Here is a 20,349-nt window from a genome sequence, read left to right as displayed (position 1 = left end):
ACCATTTCCTTCCTTTCCTTCCTCCTTATATTTCCTTCAGGGGATCTTCCCGACCCAGGAATTGAACCTGCGTCTCCTGCATTAGCAGGCAGATTCTTTACTGCTGAGCCACTAAGGAACCCCGGTATGGTTAAACTAAATTAAATAACTTGCTCAAGGTCACAGAGCTAGTGTACCAGGTTCTGAATCCCGATTACCTGCTTCTATGTGTTCTAAATGAATCGTTAGGTAAGTATTTCTTGCAACCAGACATTGCTTTCGAATTTTAATACAGATACACATTCATAGCTCTAGTTTGTTACAGAGAAAGTGCCTCTGGGGAAACATGTTTTCAATCACTTTTGTTTTTCCATAGCAAGCACTTCAGTAACTGGATAAGAAGTTAACTGATAGCAGCCCTACAAGATATTAAGGGCTTCCCAGGTGGTGCTAATGGTCAAGAACCTGCCTACCAATGCAGGAGACATAGAGATGCAGGTTCAATCCCTGGGTCAGGAAGATCCCCTGAAGAACGGCATGGCAACCCACGCCAGTGTTCTTGCCTGGAGAATACCATGGACAGAGGAGCCTGGCAGGCTACAGTCCACAGGGCTGCAAAGAGTCAGACACAACTGAAGTGACTTAGCATACAGCACACACATACAAGGTGTTAAACTGTTATAGATCATCATCACTGTAAATAAGATTATAGAATAGCCCTTTCTCATCCCTAAAGTTAGGGTTTACTTTCCACTTGTTTCATTTGAAATGTTTACTTTCCACTTGTTTCATTTGAAATGTTTAACAAAATTTCTGATAATCGAAGATTAGTTTGAACGAAAGAAATTTCTCTGTAGTTTCATGTTAGTGTAGTTGACTTGTGACTGGTCTTCTATACCACACAACTGGTCTCTACTGATCCTTCAATTAAAAGTGAACAAATTATTTAAAAAAAAAGAAAATACAGCACACACACAGAAACTAGTCACACTGAATTTATTCTTACTCTAAACAAAAAACATCCTATAATTTTACCTCCTAAATATCTCCTGAGTTTGTACTTTTGCTCTATTATGCTGTATTAAAGCTCTAAGCTCCCGATTCCAATCTTTTCCTCCCTCCTTAAATTGATTCTCTACTTCTTAACCAGTGATTATTATATAGAATCCAAAACTGACCAGGCTACAAGCCTCAGCATTCTAAGGCACATACATTAGGTTCGATTTACTTAGGAAAGTATATAGAGCCCTCCATAACCTGACCCCTGCAAACTTTCCAACTTCTCCAGGCAATTTCCACCTCATATGAGCAATTCTGAACACCATGCTAGCTTAGCACCCTGATACAGTATTCAGTTTTTATTATCTTATGATACAATGATGTATTTCTGGCTCTGCCTCTGGACATTTTCCAAGGCAGGGACTTTCTGACCTTTGTGCTTCAAATACCCAACATGGTGCCTGAATAGAGCAGCATTCAAGTGTTTACTGAAATGCAGGCCTCTCTTGAGGAAAGTATAGTAACTTAACAGGTACTGGTCATTTTCATAGACTTTCCCCCTAAACTTTTCCCTCAAATTCCTAGGAAATATGTTAAATTTCTTTTTTTCTCCATTTCCACCCTAGGCTTCTTCATTGACATTTAATGTGGGCAGTGAATGATTTACTACAGAAGTTCTCATGCCAACTGTTAAGTTTATGCACTGTCTTTAGCAACACAATTTTGCAGGTGACTCAAAACACCCAAGGTGAAGGAGTTTCAACACTGACATACATACCTGCCTAAACACTGATCTGAACCCTTAACCTATACAAACACATTAACCTATACAAATGTGGATGTGTAGCACTGAGCAACACATGGCATTTCTAGTGACTACCATCTTGTTAGTGGAAAATGAGAGAAACAAGTAGGGGGAAAAGAGCTTTATATAATATTAAGATACCCTGTGATGAATGTATTTTTAAATTTAGGTAAAACTGAATAGTCCTATTAAAAAAAAATTGAATCAAATACCATCCAGGTTACCTAAAGGGGGAGATGGTTAAGTAGTGTACACACATTAAAAATCTATTTTCAAAATAGTGTAACACAGGCAAATAGAGTGTCCAAAATGGTAGGATGGGCACAACAAAAAAAATCTCAGTGTAAGAATGTAAATGACCTGGGCAGTGGAAATACATCTTAAGTATGCAGGTTTGAATAACACAGGTCCACTTAAATGTGGATTTTTTTTCAATACAGTACTATACAATCTTCAGCTGAATGCACAGTGCAGAGGGTCAGCAACCCTAACTCCGCATTGTTCAAAGATCAGCTGTACATAGAAACAAACTTAAATGCTTTCCCTCAGCATGAATTTATTTAACTCTATTCCAGTTCGATGTGTTGAGAAAGAAATTTCCACTTCTACCCTCCTTGAGTTCTTGCGGATTAATAATGAAATTGACCTAAGACAGATTAGTAGGAGAAAAAGAAACAAATTTTAATTTCTGCATGCTGAGGTCTCACTGAAATAGAACCCAGCCAAAGGCGGCAGCTTTTATGTTTTAGATAACAAAATTTTGTGTGTGAGGAGTTAACAGGACAAAGAAATTCAGGTTTGGGGCACTTAATTAGTGAAAACTCTAAACAGTTTGGGCTTGAGGTAGTAAAGTAACAAGATTGTTTACATGGGCTTCTCAACCTGAATTCCTTATCTTCCACAAGTGGGTGTCCTATTTTTAGGTGCATGGAGCATATATTTCACTGAGAGACTCATTTCTTGCTTTCTGAGACAGAAAGGAGGGTCAGAGTGTCCCTCTTTCGTTGGCAGTTTCTTAATTTTAAAATAATCAATATGGCATTGTGGTATATTTTGGGGGTAGCCAACAGACACTAGCTCTGTTTGGACCTAGAACAAGAAATGGAAATGGTAGTGGCACGTCTCTGGTAATTTTCACAGAAAATGTTGACATCCTGTTCTAGCTCCTGGTCGAGGTGGAAACAAAACACCAACAGAAGTGTACTGTCTGTCTCAGTCTCTTAAGAAACAGAATTTTGAGACTTCCCTGGCAGTCCAGCAGTTATGGCTCAGCGCTTTCACTGCAGGGGGTGGGTTACATCCCTGGTTGGGGAACTAAAGTCCCGCATGCTATATGCAGTGTGGCCAAAAAATATATATATATTTTAAGATTTCGCACGTCAAAAATTCCCTCCTAAAAATTGTTTCTCCAAGAAATTCCTACATTCCCTATACAAGTAAGTCATTATTTTCTACAAGTAAAGGTTAAGAACATATGTAAAATCAACACTCTAAATAAACCTAAGAACTTTATTTTAATATAACAAAACTGACTAGTGATTTGAAATATCCTCTTTCTTGAGCACTAAAATATGTCAAAGAAAAGAAACTAAAAGACAGTTCTTTTATGGCTTTATAATGTGAAAATAAAGTTCTGATATGAAGCAGAAAGTAGACTGCATTGTCAAGAAATATATCATTTGTTTTCTTATATGCTCATACATGACAAGTAATCACATAAAAATGACATAAGAAATGTAAGCTATTAACCATAAAAATAAAATTCTGTTTGTTGAAAGAATGAAACACGTTCATTAAGTACATTGTGGAGTCTGATGCTAGAAAACAGATTAAAGCAAACATGAAGGTATGTGTTAATACATTTTAAGATACCATTTAAAGACATAAAACCTTGACAATTTTATTTCTAATAGGAAACTCCTATACATACTAAACATATTTAACAGCATAAAGCAGAGACAAACACTTAACACTTTCAAGATAGAACTTAAAATCTTTAATGATAAATAAAAGTATGTTAAATTATCTTCAAATCTGAACACTTTAGAATCATAAATTCCAGTTGAAAAATCTAATAAACAGGTAAAAGTAACAAAATGATCAAGGCTTTTTAAAATGGTTTAGGCAATCAAAAGAATGTGCTTATCTCAACAGCAAATAGAGCATTTTTAATGGTAAGTTATGAGTTGATTCTTTACTCTAAAAAGCCCAATTTAGTAGGAAAAGGAAATACTATTTCTTCTTACAAACATATATTTATATTTTGAATTCACTTCACTCAAAATGTTTCTAAGAATGGAGAAACAAACAAAAAAGGCCCCTAAAAGATCAGGGCATTAAAGGATCTTTGCCTGACACACCGTGTAGCAACAGCTACACCTAGTGGTCAGAGATGAGTAGTGACGTTATCCAGCTATAAAGTGATAGTAAAAGGTAAATTCGGAAATAGCTCTTTTTCAACTTACTTAGGGTAAGGTTTTATCTTTTACCACAAACTATGTTTCAAGGAAACACTTGAGACTCTTTGGGGAACAAAGACCTTAGTTCATAAGCTTGAAGCAAGCGTCCAGAATCAGTTCAGTTCAGTTGATCAGTCGTGTCTGACTCTTTGCGAACCCGTGGACTGCAGCACGCCATACTTCCCTGTCCATCACCAACTCCTGGAGCTTGCTCAAACTCATCAGTTTAAAAAAAGTGGCTAAAATAAAACTCAAACCAAAGAAAGAACATACAGATACTTTATTGCTCATCTTTCACACAAAGCACACCTCCAGCCATTTTCTTTCACAGCTTGACAATATTTACGTGTACAAAAACCCAGCAATAAGCGTCATGTAGATTTCAGTAAAGGTGAGTGTCAAACATCAACTCAGCCAGGCTTTTGTTTTCTGCAGCAATAATAAAGGGCCTCCTGCTCTAAGCAAAAGTCTGTCCTCTTACTTGGTAGTGCATTTCTTTCATTACAAAGTCTCCTGCCCAAAGCAAACCAACTTGTATCTGCTGAGCCAGTGGTATTAACTCGTGCATAAAACAAATTTCAGTTTGCTGTTTCTTCTAGCAGATTTCAAGTAAAAATAAAGTTGAAAGAGGAACTTGTTTTGAATGGATGCAGGTCAGTTTGAATTGCTAAACTTAACTAAACGACTACATGTACTATAGGTTCACAACTTAGTCTGCTTTTATAATCTTTATGGGTTTTGGCCGTGTTCAAGGTTTTCAGAGTTGAGCATATGGTACAGTATTCTGTCAAAAGGGTAAGGCTACTGAATGTGCTATCTGCAGAAGAGCTCATTTAATAGGAACTGACCGTAAAGTTCTATCATGAAGCTAATGTTGCATAACCTCTCTGAATAAAAAGCCAATCAGGGCAGAACTGTGCTTGGAAAATAGGCATTAGAATACTTTAAGGAAAACACATATAAATGGATTGTTAATATGAGGAAGGTTTCCTAGTTGTAAATCTAAAAAAATCTAGAAGAATTCTCATTTTTCAAAACTGCATATTGAAAACATGAAAACTACTTATTCAAGTAATTTCTTCAGAAAAATACGCATGTTCTGACTCTGGAATTAGTCTACTGGTCAGTTAAAGGCAGTTTTAATTACCTTTTAAGAAATTCTTCATACAAAGGAGAGATATTGTATGTGTTTCTCAAATAAACAGCATTATGTAAGTCCATTAAAAAAAAAAAACAAAAACAAAGAACAGTATTGTATGAAGACCTACAAATGCTTATGCCAAGCAGGAATCTGCCTGTCACTGGTGGTCTCACATTAATTCAAAATCAATGCTGAATTCAGGATTCTGAAACTACGTTTCTATTACTTGAGCTCTAGCGAAATGTAAGGTTCTATGTAGCCTCAACTAGTATAATGTCTTCCCTGTCCAAATCCAGAATGATTATACTGGTAACCTCCATGCTGGAAGTGCTGTTCAAATTGCCCCCCTTGATGATAATTCTGGCTCCCTCTTCCTCCCCAGCCTCCTCCTTGGCCAGCGCGTCCACCTCGGCCTCCACGACCCCCTCTCCCTCCACGACCACTGCCTCGATCACCGTGATGCCCTCCATCTTGGTATCTATTGTCCTGCTGATATCCACCACCCTGGTATCCACTTCCCGTGTATGTAGATGTTTGGAAGCCACCATAACCACCGCCCTGATAGCCACCACTGTGGCCACCATGATAGCCACTGGACTGGAAACCCGAATCTCGATAACCGCCATCTTGGTAGCCACCCCCTCCTCCACTCCCTCCATCTGTCCAGCCTCCTTGATGCTTATTTCCTCTTCCTCCCCCTCGGCCACCGTGGTCGTAGCCACCACGTCCACCTCTCCCTCCTCCTTGTTGTTCATGACCTCCTCGTCCTCCATATGAGGAATGTTCATAGCCACCTCTCCCGCCTCCCCGTCCTCCTGCTGGTTGCTGGGGGCCATCTTGCCTTTTCTGCCAAGGTGGCATCTCTGGGGGTGGAGGTTCGATTTCATTGGGCCTACCTCCTCTGTCAGGAACTCTGCCCATCAACACCTATGGGATAAGAAGGATACTTTAAATTTTAAATTACTTTATTTTAAAACATAAATAAATGTGTTTGAAAGAAAATTAAAGGTAGTTTTATCACCTTATTGATGGCACAGGCAGTCTTTTCTCTTATAGAGCCACTGCTCGTCCTTAAGATCTTTGACAAGTCTTGTCTTGCAGCCAAAAGGTGGGCAACAGAAATAGTACTTTTAGGAGATAAGACTGAGCGTTTCGGCTGGTAAACCTTCGCTAATTTTTCTGTTTGACTCTGAAACAGTGTTCAAAGACAAATGTCGGTTTTCAAGATAACACAGCAACATTGATACTAAACAAGTTAAAAGATTTTTGAAATGTTTGATGATAGTATTTACTAGGCTCCAAATGAGAGAAAAAGTTACATACTCACCACTGCTCCTATCTAGAGAAGAACTATCTTAGAGTATAGCTGTCAGACCTGCTGATACAACAAGGAATCATAAAGGGGATAGAAGGGGTATGGACATAAAAGGGCTTCCCTTTAAGACTGTGGAACAAAAAAGGTTTCCCATGCCATTGGTCTCAAATGCCTTCATTTTATCTATATCTTAAACAGATGAAGGCATTTCTATTATAAATAAGAAAAAGAGAGTCTACTTTATAACCATTTAGTAGAAGTACATTTAATGTATTTGTAACATAAGATCACAAAAGATGAATGAACAAAGACATAAAGAGCAAGTGTACACAAGAGAAAATAAAGTGCCAATAAATATAAAACATGTTTTCCAGACAGGATCAATAGATGCAAATTAAAGTAACCTAAACATGGGGAAACAACAACAAATTCTTACCTATTAAATTTTGGAAGCAACAGCTACAGCTACAATACACAGGAAAATAGCACAAGAACACAACGTAATTGCTCAGTCTGTTAGTTATGTGCAGGTACTCAAATATTGACGGTAAAAGTTTAAATCATATTATGTGAAAAGGTGTAAAAAGAGATGTTTACTATGATTATAAATGTAAAGAAGATAATGCTAAAAATGAAAACAGCTATCGTGGTTAAGACAGTGGGATGATAAATGACTTATTTTTAAAAATGTTCTTTAATAATTAAAAGGCTACAGAGCTTAGCTTGTCTGGGAAACGTTTCCTGACTGTCTTGTTTCATTTCCTTGTGATCACTACTGTACCTACAGTAAGGGCTCAACCAATCTTTAGGTGAACGGAAACACACCAGATTGAGAAAAGAGTTTCACATAAGCTTCAAATAAAACTGATTTTATAATGCAATTTCAAAGTGAGAGATAAATAAATTTCATTACATGAAACAAAAGTTCAAAGAGTAAACGGAAGCTCAGACATACTGCATCAAAACCCCAGAAGTAGAGTCCATTAATGGCAGTGTTAAGACCAGAATTGCAGTGTTAATACCTTGGGTCAATGCACATCCATCAATCATTAATTACATGCTTTTCTATCTGAAAGTTGCAGGTTTTTGTTTCTGAAGAACAGTATTATGCCAAGAGTGAAATGATTGTTATCATCAAAGATATTTTAAGAAAGGACTGGTATTTCCTCAACAACAGGCCCAAAAGAGAACAATTTATTCCCTGTGTTACTACTGACTCACTGTGAGATCTCAGGCAAAACCTTCCATTCACTTGGGTCTCCATTTGTTTTCAGTTGCAAAATGAGGGGAGTTAAGACTGATCTCTAAGACCCTTTTCCAACACTAAGATATTCTACCCCATCAATTTAGCAGCTAAATAGGACTATACTATGGTTTAAAGATTTTAGGTGAAACTAACATTTATTGTATTAGGAAGATAATGGGAGAACTAAACAAAAACATTTTCTCAGTCAATTAAAGTTCAGAAAAAATCTACTTTTAAAAATGAATGCACCATTAAGGGAACTTCTAACATTTTGGATCAATCTCCACATAAATTCAAGAATTAGTTCTATTTCAGGGTTCTAAGAAGGTCAAATTAACCAATTGTGCCAATTAATTACCACTTACTGATAAAATAGTAGATATTTAATAAATATCTGTTGGAATAACCAAGACCTTTACCTGGATTATCTTATTTAAGCTGAAATAAAACGAAGTCTTACTGGATTCTCCAATTCTCTATAAATGGGTCACAATATTTGGTCCTCCAAAATCAGTAGTTTTAATTTATTTATTTAATTAGCAAGTTAAACTGTTAGCTTAAAGTACAGTAAACAAGTAATTTAGTTTTTTAGATACTCTACTTTTCTCTTACAAATGGATACTTCCAGTACAACATATAGCTTTGCTGAAAAACATTAAAAAATTGAAAAATAAATGTTTTCACTATTGCTGAATGGCTACTCAGTAATTCCCTAAAGAAAAACTCCTATGTGTATCTCAGACCCTTATGTGTATCTCCTACGTATTTCTCTTATAGTCTGCACTGTATCTAAGCTGTGTTAAGTATGGTTAAAGATCATGTCCAGAAATACTCTGCTCTTTTCAGTGATTTAATGTGTACCTTAGCTCTGTCAGACCAGCCAAAAGACTGGACAGTGACATCCAAACGTTTTATTAGCAGCTTTCTCCGAACTTCATATTCATTGGCCACAGCTTGGTTAATTGCTTCTATCTTTTCCTGAAACAAAATTAAAAAGACCAGTTAGAATTTAAATCTGCTTGACCCCCTATTCCAAAAGGGGAGAAACTGCTTCATTCACAACTGAATGCCCAGCACTCAGCACAAAATGATTTAGGTTATATAATAAACAGAATAATAAGTTATAATAAACTAATGAAATGACAGGCATAATAATGTCATCTCAAAACAGAATGAAGAATATGCAAGTACAAAATTCTCATTTAGTTTTCCTATAACTCACTGTGTGGAGCTCAGCCCAGTGAAGCTTTTGGCTTGAAGGCAACCCATTTGGCAATTAGAAACATGCATCATACTGAACTTCAATTTAATCAGCTGTGTGAAATTTTTTACAAATTATGAAAGAAGTACTTCCAACGTTACACAAATAAAATTATTTTGGATAAATCTTAAGACTTACAAAAATGATTCTAAGGATGTCCACCATATTAGAGAATATAACTTCAAAGCACAAACATAAATATCCTGAGATAGGCAGACGGCTCCTTACAAAATTTACTCAGGATGCTCACTACTCACCCAGTGGGCCGGTCCCATTGGCTTCTTCAATAAAGGCTTTCCCACATGATTAGGTGGAACTTTTGCTAATGTTTCCTTTAACTGACACAAAAACATAAATGAATGAATAAACAAATCTAAAAGTAAAACACATCCTCCTCATCTTCCCAACTCCCATCATATCCTGCCATCAAAAGAAGATTCCTGACAGAGGCAAAGGTGGAGGATGTTTTGAAATGTACAAGACCCACACGATAAAGACACTCACTTGACCCACTCCTCAGGTCTCTATGGAAGTATGAGTCCTTCACTGCACCTAAAACAGTGCCTGACAACAGTGGGTACTCAATATGTATTTGCTGAATGAATGAATGAACACACAGAAAAATATGGACTATGGATACACTGCTGCTCCCCGGTAGAGTTCAGCCAAATTTGTGCATCATGGTGTCCATCTACCCCACAAGGCAAATGTACCAATTCTTAGAGTCCAGCAGATATGCATATAGAGAATAACTCTGCTATAATAAGTATCATTCTTTTCTGTTCATTATTTTTTTAATTAAAATTGCTTGTTCCTAATCAATTATATAAAGACTCTTAACTGTTGATAATATGTGGTATAAAAACAATTCTGACTTATTTTCACGTACTAGATTATGTTAGGAGTTAACATAACTAGTTTGTCAAATGAAACGTGTAAGACTTGAAGTAACTGGATTAAAATCCCGAAACATTTACATCCTTTTCTATCCAGTCAATGGGGAGACTGGTGGTAACATTTAATGATAAAGACCTTAAAATTAATTACATCGAAGTTCAATGATAAAATAACTTTTAAATGGACTTAAGTCCTAATTCTCTTTACATTATTTCTAGTTTATTTCAGTTTATAAATCAAGGTGCAAAGGTTCCTTTTTGAAAAAGATACATGCTAGTATGTTAAAAAAAATAGTAAAATACCAATTTTTCTTGACGGTATCTAGGATTTAAAACGCAAAACTCATTTAGTAACAATCACTTAAAAATATGTACATTAGGTTCCCATTAAGAGAAATTAACTTGCTTCATTTCAAACAACTGTAGGACTATGCCTTTAATACACTACAATCTGGTACTAAAGGTCTTACTTTTTTTTCAATCCCGCTGAAGAATTGGAACATAGTTATATTGGCTGGAGGTTTGGACATTCCTAGAGCAATACATATGCCTTTCAACTCTTGAAAGACCTCACTACCGCCTCCTTCTTGAGCTTTTTTTGGAAGAGTATTCACACAGAGCATTCTGGCAGCTTCTAGTTCTGAGATGAGGTATGCTGAAGTAAACAAAATAAGATTTCAAAATGAGATACAGCTACAATTAATAGTCATAAGTCTGGAGTCACAACTCTATAGACCTAATGATATGTAATAAAGCTGCAAGAATGGATAAAAACAAGAAAGGAAAACCATTTTTTACCTGCAAATTATGTAACACATAAACTGATTCTCTAATTCAGTATTTAACCAATATATGTTTAAAGCCTTATTTAAAAGCAGGCAATTCTTTTTTGAAACCAAAAGATCAAGGTAGATCACATCTTAAAATCTGATTCTTGCATTTCACTATTAAGGAACCTCCAGAACATGGGTTGGCATCTATTAACAAATTGGCAAAAGGTGGCAGGTGGCTAATTTTCAGCAACAGTTAAAAGGGTTATATATATATATCTATATTTTACTTCTCACAACTGATACACACCAGTGATACAACTATCTTGCCCTCTTACCTTCCAACACTCAAGTAGTCTGTTTAAGACTGGAGTGAAAGAGTATTTTTAAGTAGTCAAAGCTTCACTTACAAGAGAAGGGGGAAGGTACTCAATTTGCAAACACCCCTTTTTCATGCATGGTCTCCAGTAGCCTAATGTCACCTTCTGGCAGGTCACACAATACCCTCTTTCATCTATATTCTTCTTAACATTCCCTTTCCTCACACATTCCTCATTCTCACCCCCTCCCCTGGGGGAAAGAAAAAAAACAACCCAAAACTTTATAATCATTTCTGGGCGGAGTCCTTTCATATCAGTATCCTTCCCTCGTTTGTTGACTTCAGTCAGGTATAATGAGGGCTGCAGTCGGCTTCAGGTAATTCAGTTGACGGTAAAAATATTCAATCTTATTCCTTTTTCCTTCCAAAGGACATTTATATTTTTAGATGTTTAATAATCATTTGGATTGTAGGATTTCAGGTTATGTGACAAAGTGAGAACCTTCTGACAATATTAGGAAGAGAGCTGGAAAAAGACATTTTCTGGGCTCTTAAGCCCTACAGTAAGTATAAAAGAATGATCAGCTTGAATATCTCATTTCTTACACCCAAGGTGCAATGTGAGAAGTACAGGGGTCATAATTTTAGCAGACCGTTTCTGAAAAGCTGCCAAATCCTATTCTAGAATAAACATAGCTAAGTTTCTCGAAAGATCATTCTAAATGGGTTTGATAGAATCTTAATATGTTCTGTATAGCAAACTGCATGAGTTAAAAGATCAAAATAGTAAAACCCCACTGCCATAAAAATAATCAACTGTTTTTGCAAATAAGGTTTTACTGGAACGTGGCCACACTCTAAAATTCATTTACATGTCATCTATGGCCACTTACATGCTACAACAGTGGAGTTAAGTAGTTGCCAGAGACGTTATGGCCCACAAAGCAGAAAATATATACTATCTGGCCCTTTAAGAAAAAGTTTGCCAACCCTTGCTCTAGAAAATCATATATTTAATAAATTGGTCTCTAAATTTGGGACAACATACCTCAGGCATTCACAAAATTAGTTTACCAACACAATTACCATCAAAAAGCATTAACTGTAACTGGTGTGTTCAAAATATCAGAAAAGGCACTGAAGATATAAAACACAACAAAAAAAGATTATCTCTACTGACAATCTAATTAGAAATAAATAATATATGCATACAAAGATATCAGACTTATTATACCTAAGGGAAATATTAATATCCTGACAACCACAAAGGCCAATGAACAGCCACAACAGTTCTTAACCTAACACATGAGAGTTTTTCAGCCACTATAGACTATTAGAGAATACACTATTCTGTTTTACTAACAATTCGAATGCAGTTTAGGACACAATGTTAAAAGATTCAATTCAATAAGGTAGGGTGCTTCAAGAAGCAAGTAAAATTATAGTGCTGAGATGTGACAACTGATATTTGGGAAGATGAGAAGTATTTATACAGAGTGAAAAGAGAATGAGTACATGCACATAAATGCGTACTAGCATGAGAGAGGATACAAACCGGGAAATATTCAGAAAGAGGAAAGAGCAGAAGCAAAGATAAAGAGAAGGAAGGGAGCAGTGTGTATGGATGCATGAAGAATTCCAAAAGCACAGTAAGCTTTAGCTGATTTAGTTATTGAGTTGAGGAGCAAAGTTGTATGTTCTTGAAGAGCTTTTGAGGTAACAGCACATTAAAATAAAATGATGACCCTGAGTCCAAAATAATAATGTTCAGAACAGTCGGCTTAAGAAACAGGAAAGAGTTAAAGGCATTTTTATAAAATATTTATATTCCAAGTGGTTTTTTATAAGTATCAAGAACAGAAAGACCAAACTCTGAGCTCTCTGGAAGAATTAGCTAATTCGGGGTCCTTACTGAGCTTTCCACACAGCTGTTGTCTTCCTATGTAAGATAACATATTCTAAGTGCCAAATATCAGGTATTGGTAAGAATAAGCAGTGCTACAAAGGAAGATTCAGTGAGTATACTGTGGCTGAGCCAGTTATTGAAATTATACAATTTGAAGGATAATGAACGCATGTATAAGAACTACATGCCAGCAATATCAGTGTCTAAAGCAATATTTAACGATATGCACCCATCCACCACCCTACCTAGCAACAATCATTTGACAAAAGGGAAGTTAAAGTGATTTTAGAATACCTTAGTTCCTAAATATAATGGCTATGAACACATGCTCTTTTAAAAACTAAACATTCAAAATTGGAGTTGCATCATTTTTCAGAAGCCAAAGTTAAGTTGTAAAGACAAACATTTGAAAGATGCTCTGAACTGTGTTTGTCATAATAAGAACTATAATATCCACTTAACCAAAGCTTAATCTAAATGTGTCTCAGAATGCCACAAAAATTCTGAGTTTAAGATGACTGGTGGTTATTTATTGGAGAGTTTACATAAGGCAATAAACTTTGTGAGTCTACTTACTGTTTCTCAGAGTGAAAAGAAAAACAGTAGTTAGTATATTAAAAAAAAAACATAGAAGGAAATAACTTTTCATAAAAATTTACTTCCCAAATGATCAGTAAGTACAGGAACAATCCAAATAGTATTTTAGAAATGCTTACATTGTAATTTGACATCTTTACAAACAAAATCGAAATCCACAAATAATTATCCAGCCACAAAGAAATAACAACACAAAATACTTTAAATAATTACATTTTCCATTTACTGTGCCTAGAATGGTTACTGTCCACAAATTTAAAAAAAAAAAAATTCATTATTCTTCCTAGTTGATTTTAGTGTGTTTCTGGTCTAGAACACTGATGTTTGGATGATGACACACTTGGATAATCCTCTAGCACTACTTTTGGTCATGTTAGGTGAAGCACAGCAGGCTGAGCACCACACCGAATTTAAACCATAGAAGAGAAGCAATTACAAAAGGACACTGCTGCCAGTGCATGAACCCACCATTAGCTTCTTAGTTAGAAATTTTAAACAAAGTTTTCTTTAAACCTGTTTCATTAGTCACGGAAAACACAAACAGAAAATAATAGCTACATTCTAGTAGCCATGAACTTACTGAGCAAAAGGAGGCAGTTCTTCTGAATGAGAAGGCGCTTGGTCACATCCCCAGATGTCAGTGAAAGATACGGACAGTTCATCTCCCCTAGTAGCCCACTCACCTCAAGCTGGAATTCTTCAGCTTCGCTTGGGCCTTTTAAGAATTAAAATAATCTTATTTAACAAAAATTACTGTTTTCCCCATTGGCATAATTATCTATAAATTGAAAATTTTAATAGTATTTTCCTAACACAAGTTCCTTTCTATTCTAATCCATCCTTTCTCACATGACTATTTGCTTTCTTAAACAGTTTTCATTAGGTTATTACCTTTAATGGATTCCTAAGTTCCACCTCATCCAATCTAATTTTTTCTGTTTGCCTTTAAAGATTCTTCACAGCCTCTCTGCTTGCCCTTTCTGGTATATTGGTAGGAGTAATTTCTATTACTTGTATATAGTAGTTACCTACAACCTCCAGAAATTTTCCCTCTAGTTGTGCCAGGCTGGTCTCCTCACCATCCTGGAAATGGTCAGTCTCATTTCTACCTATGTGTCCTAACTTAAGTGACTCCCTGTGACTGACATGCCCTCTACCCTCTCCTCCTCTATTAAATCCCACATATCCATCAAAGTCCAGTGGTCTTGCTCCTTGATGAAACTTTCCCCAAAGCCTGCTACACTCACTGAGTTTCTTTCCCTGTGAACCACAAAGTGAACCATTTAACTGCTGTTCTAATCTCCATTTGTTTCAGTTGTGTCTAAAATTCCCATCTGAAGATGGTGAACATGATTTGGATTTCTGTATTTTCATAACATGTCAGGTACAGCATTTACTGGGTGAACCAAGAAAAAGCAGTGCTGTTCTTCCTTACTGTTTTGATAGTACTCTATCCAGTATCGCAAACAGGTAAAATTTAACTAATACACTTTGAGAGAGTCACCTGATTTGACTCCATTTTCTCACCTATAAAATGGGAAGAATGCATTATCAGTATTTTGCAAGCTGTGTTCTGTGAATTCTAGAGTTTCAAAGAACTCTGTTAGAGGCAGCTGGAGAAGAGACAGCTGTGCTCAAAGCACTCCCTCTCAACTTCAACTAGAACACCATACTTTTACCTGTTTTGTATTAACTTCTATATGTTTTCATCTGACCAACAGGGCTCCTGGTTATAAACAGTTACTGTCTAGTATTAAGTGTTTTCAAAGGCACCCACAGTCTCTGAAATGTCAGGGAAATAGGCAATGTAAAGAACACTGGCTCCCAAACCTGACTGCAGGGGACTGAAGGCTGCCTGTATCACTTACTGGTTGTGTGACCTCAGGCAAGGGACTTAATCTTTGTGCTTCCTTATTTGATGTATAAAAGGAGGAATAAAAGCAGCCTGGTAGGGTTGCCCTGGGATTTAAATGAGTTAACACTTGTAAAACGCTTAGAATATGGCTAGTGCTCAGTAAGTGTAAGCTGCTGCTACTACTTTTACACTATACTCTCCTTAATAATTACAATTGGATGTAACTAACTATACACATTAAATATACTAAATACATAAGAGTAAGCTCTTCAAAATGGGATTCCGTAGGGGGGGATTATGTGTATAGTTTTCCACAAGGGTGGATTAGCAAGTGAGCATTTTTCTTTGTTTCCTATTATGGGTCTACCTATGATAGGAGGGAACCAGGTTGTGGAGTGTCAGGTTCCAAGCTTTTGATACTTTCACAGCATCAAAAACTATTGCTAAAGCAGGAACAAAATTGGCAAATATCAAACAGCTCTCCACACCATAAATCTGATGATGATGGATCTGACTGTGATGCACCTAGTGATACATTCCTATGATACAGAAAGTTCCTTAATAAAGTGTTTTTTCTCCCCATGTATAACAGAATTATAATGCGTTTACATGTTATATAAACTTCTGGAATTTGGTAGTCTTCAGAGAAAAACACCCCAATTTCTAGTTCTGGCCACCGATTTAAGATCTTACAATTTTTACAAAGAATGAAAAGTTCATATATACTGTCTCCAATTTTTTATATCTCAGTAAAAGAGTCTTTTCAATTTCCACAAACAGTTGTATGACTACATTCTAGTTTTTCAACTTCAGAATCACCTTATCTATAAAAAATGGAGGGGGGGAGAAAAGCATTCTGTTTCCTTATGAATTTTTTTTTTTTACATTTATAAACAATTTGAAATTTCAGTTGTAATACTGATAATGTTCACTCAAAATAGAAACTTCATTCTTATATTTGCACCTAAAACTGAATGTTTACTTACTGTTAGTTGCTTGCACATTTTCCTCTAGTTTACAGAGCACTCTTAATTCAGACACCAACCAAGCACAGAGTTTGGTAAACTCAGGGGAACTGGCTCCAGCAGTGACGGCCTGAGACAGAGCGCCATCTTCTAACAATGGACCCTTGTAACTGGTGAGTAAGAAATTACACTTCAGAAGAACATAAAATCACATCTAATATGTTACAAATATAATATATTCACATTTTATTTGTTAAATTAAGCAATGATTTAATAAACCTACAATGACCAATCTCTAAACTTGCATATATAAATAAACCATTAAAAAAACAAGCTAATCCCTTCAAAATATGTGAATACTGAATAGACTCACATGTACTAGTAAATTATGTCAACCTCTGTACATTTACCAAGGGCTCACTGTACAAAGGTTTGCTTTCTCACTTTAATTGAATTAGCATTAAAACTAGATTTAAGTGATAAATTATACTATAGTTTAGGCTTCCCTGGTGCTCAGTGGTAAAGAATCCACCTGCAATGCAGAAGACACGGGTTTGATCCCTCAGTCGGGAAGATCCCCTGGAGAAAGGCATGGCAACCTACTCCAATATTCTTGCCTGGAGAATCCCACGGACAGAGGGGCCTGGTGGGCTAAAGTCCACAGGGCTGCAAAGAGTCCGACACGACTGAAGCGACAACATGCACACATGTATGCTGCAGTTTACTATTTGAGAAATAAAACTTAGATTGTCTTTTCTAGAAGATATTCCAGAAATCAGAGGTTTTAATGATTGCCTTTAAAAGCAAACACTTGCCAATTATTATCTCCTTCTTCTATATTTAATGATAGTTAAAATTAGTAAGACATACCAGTACCAGAGAAATGTCAAGATTAATTGAATAATTGCTGGCAAGTTGATGTTTGGGTGAACTGGTGAATATGAATCCCAATCCTTTGTAAGGGATTCAAATGTAATGTTAAAAAATTATTAAATGTTTATAAATATTCATAAAAGACAATAGTAACAACGAACCTCAATCTAGAAAATAGCTAGAATTAAGTATTCTGTCATTCTCAAAGTCATTTTAAAATATACATTCTTCAGAAGGCTATTTTATCTTTTAAATGTAATATTGACAAATACTTATTAAATATGCTCAAGGTAATTCAATATTTAAAGGTACAGAAATGCCAGAGAAATAACATTCAGTTCTTTTAAAAATATAATTATATGCTTACATATTTAATGGGACAGAAGAAAAGTTACACAAAAAAATAAGGTTATATATAGTACAGTCTGGCATCTAGATTTAAAATCAAATTATTATTAGACAGTGAAATTAAAAAAAACAGGCCTAGAAACTTCTCCTCCTGTTACACATTTAAACTTTATTTTTTCCTGCGAGTAATTACTGAATTCCTACTGTGTACCAGGCTAAAAATAAATAATTGTCATTTATTTCTAATTGTTGTTGTTTTTCACTCGCTCAGTCATGTCCGACTTTTTGTGACCCATGGACTACAGCACACCAGGCTTCCCTGTCTTTCACTATCTCCCAGTGTTTCCTCAAACTCATGTCCATGGAGTCGGTGATGCCATCCAACCACTCTCATCCTCCATCACCTACTTCTCCTACCCTCAATCTTTCACAGCAAATCCTTGAAAAGCACCTGTCATTTAATTAAGGCTAAATTTGAATGGCCGAATGACACCATACTAGGCAGTTACATGTTAAAATTTATAGTCAAATTTTCAGGGTATCCCATGGTTTACATTACAACCCATCTCCATGATTTATTTAACTAGAGTTATTACGGTGACAATGACCTTCATAGTACCCAAGAGAAGAAAAACATAGTTCACAGAGAATAAAAGAACAATAATGGGAAGAAGAGGCATCAATCACTTAATTGTTAAGGGACCTCTATCCATGCAGTGACTATATTTAAATAAGGTTTACCTCCCTCCTCTACTTCTCCTTCATCACTAATCTGAAATGTTCTTCCAGGAAGCTTAGGACTTGTTTCCTTCTCCAGTTTTCCTTCCCCACTTCCTCTCCTTTTCCTGGTTCTTCTCAGTTCTCTTCACAACGTATTTTCAGTGTGAACTTCTCTTCTACCTCACTCTCTACCCTTAAGTGCTCAGACCAACACTGTCAACAGAACAAGTGTTCCTCAAAAATGTTTACTGCTCATGTCTGAAATCTAGCAGTTTAAAGTTGGAGAGATCCACCAAAAAGACACCATTTCGCTGAGTGTGACTTTTCCATAGGCCCTCATCAAAGAAGTAAGCCACCTAAAGCCTAGAATATTCATGAAAATTCAGGGCAAGTTCCGAAGAAAAGTACAATGACAATTCACATTGACAAAAGATGATAAGCACTACCATTTCCTTTCCTAAAAATCCGTGCCAGGACAAGTTACTGAAACAGGCAGAAGCTGGGAAACCTCAAGGTATCCGTTCCTAAATAAGAAAGGTTTTCCATAGCAAGGTAAAACCTAGGGGAAGGTTTTGGTAAGGGACTTGTTACTTTATAAATATAGTTACCTAAATCTGTTTTTCTTTTCTTTCCTTTTTTTTGGGATACCATATCTATAAGCAAATATTTAATCCTACAGTTTGTTTCTGGAACCACATTTAGCCCAGGAAATTCTAAGTTTTCAAGTTTTAATTGAGCACCCTGAACTGGGTGACCCAGTGAGATAAGAAGCCCTATTTCCAGCTTCTAGATACTAATGAATTACGGTTCGGTAACTGTCATGGGGAAAGACAAAATGCACAATACACCAAGTGGTGGGTGAAGATGCCCCTAAGGGAAAGGGCTAATGGGGCTCAATGAAGGAGTGTCAGAATCAAGGGAAACTCCCCATGATTCCCAAGAAGGTGGCGACAGGTTAGGTGCACAAGTGAGCTGGCAGGAGGAACGGATGCAGCGCACAGACTTGTGGCTGAGGGAAGCCTGGGTGCATGCAGACATGACTGGGCAAAGGAGATTTTTTTTTTGAGAGAACCGGGGTGGTGTAGGAGTAGGGGCTCAAGACAGGAGTAGGAAGTTTGGAGGACAAGTAGGAAAACAGAAAATCAACTTTGGCAACCTCCAGAGTGAGGGGGTAGGGAAGGAGGATTGGGAGCAAGGGAAGGAGCTCAGGGAGGGTGGTGGCGAGAGCCAGAACCCAGACAATGACACGCATGACTGACAAACGCTGCGGGTAACTCGGCTGCAGGGCGCAAAGGGCAGGCCTAGGGGCGTCGTAGCTGGAGGACCCCGACCCGACAGGGCAGGCAGGGGACGCAGTATTGGGGTCCCGGAGCTACAAGGAGGCGACAGCCAAGAGTCACGGGATGCCGCGCGGAGAGGCAGGTGTCTCTGACTAAGGCGGCGAAGGAGTTCCCGAGAGATCTGTGGTGTGGGGGTTTGGGAGACCGGTGCCCTGGCAGTCTTACCCGAGATCTTCCAACGACTCCAAGATGTCAGTCTCCATGAGGTCACACTCCATGCTACTGTGGTATTCAAATATCCGAGTCGTCAGGCTCCCCTCTTCGCCGGCAACGCGTACACTCGCGCATGCGCTGCCCCTCCGGAACCTCCAAGTCAACAGCTGGCGCCTCAGCCCCCGCACTGCGCATGTCTGGAGCGTGCGCAGGAAACTTGGTTCCGCCTGTCGCCCTGCCGCGGCCGGCTAAAGGCTGGCCAGGCGACACCTTTTGCACATGCGTATTGCTGGATAGTGAGGCCGGCGGCCCCAAGAAGGGCAGGAAGTCTGGCTGCGTGGCAGCTGGGCGTGGGGATTTAGGCGAGGCGGGGAGCGCGCTAACTTTTTCTAATTTGTGTAC

General features: G+C 37.2%; 1 protein-coding gene across 1 annotated transcript; it reads right to left on the bottom strand.

The window, feature by feature from the left end:
- Positions 1-4,507: 4,507 nt before the first annotated feature.
- On the bottom strand, positions 4,508-20,118 carry TSLIG3A (tRNA splicing ligase complex subunit 3A). Its single transcript, XM_055400053.2, has 8 exons — positions 19,960-20,118; positions 16,535-16,683; positions 14,274-14,408; positions 10,572-10,756; positions 9,463-9,543; positions 8,806-8,922; positions 6,405-6,572; positions 4,508-6,310 (listed from the first exon to the last, which is right to left on the bottom strand). Exons 1-8 carry the CDS (start codon positions 20,010-20,012, stop codon positions 5,645-5,647), a joined length of 1,554 nt encoding a protein of 517 aa, XP_055256028.1. The 5' UTR covers positions 20,013-20,118; the 3' UTR covers positions 4,508-5,644.
- Between the last annotated feature and the right edge of the window lie 231 nt (positions 20,119-20,349).

This window comes from Moschus berezovskii, chromosome 11 (genome assembly GCF_049115385.1).
Source record: "Moschus berezovskii isolate FMDL1 chromosome 11, NW_MosBer_1.0, whole genome shotgun sequence".
Classification (NCBI taxonomy): Eukaryota; Metazoa; Chordata; class Mammalia; order Artiodactyla; family Moschidae; genus Moschus; species Moschus berezovskii.
Note: the sequence above shows the minus strand (reverse complement) of the source record. Positions and strands in the feature narration are given on the sequence as shown.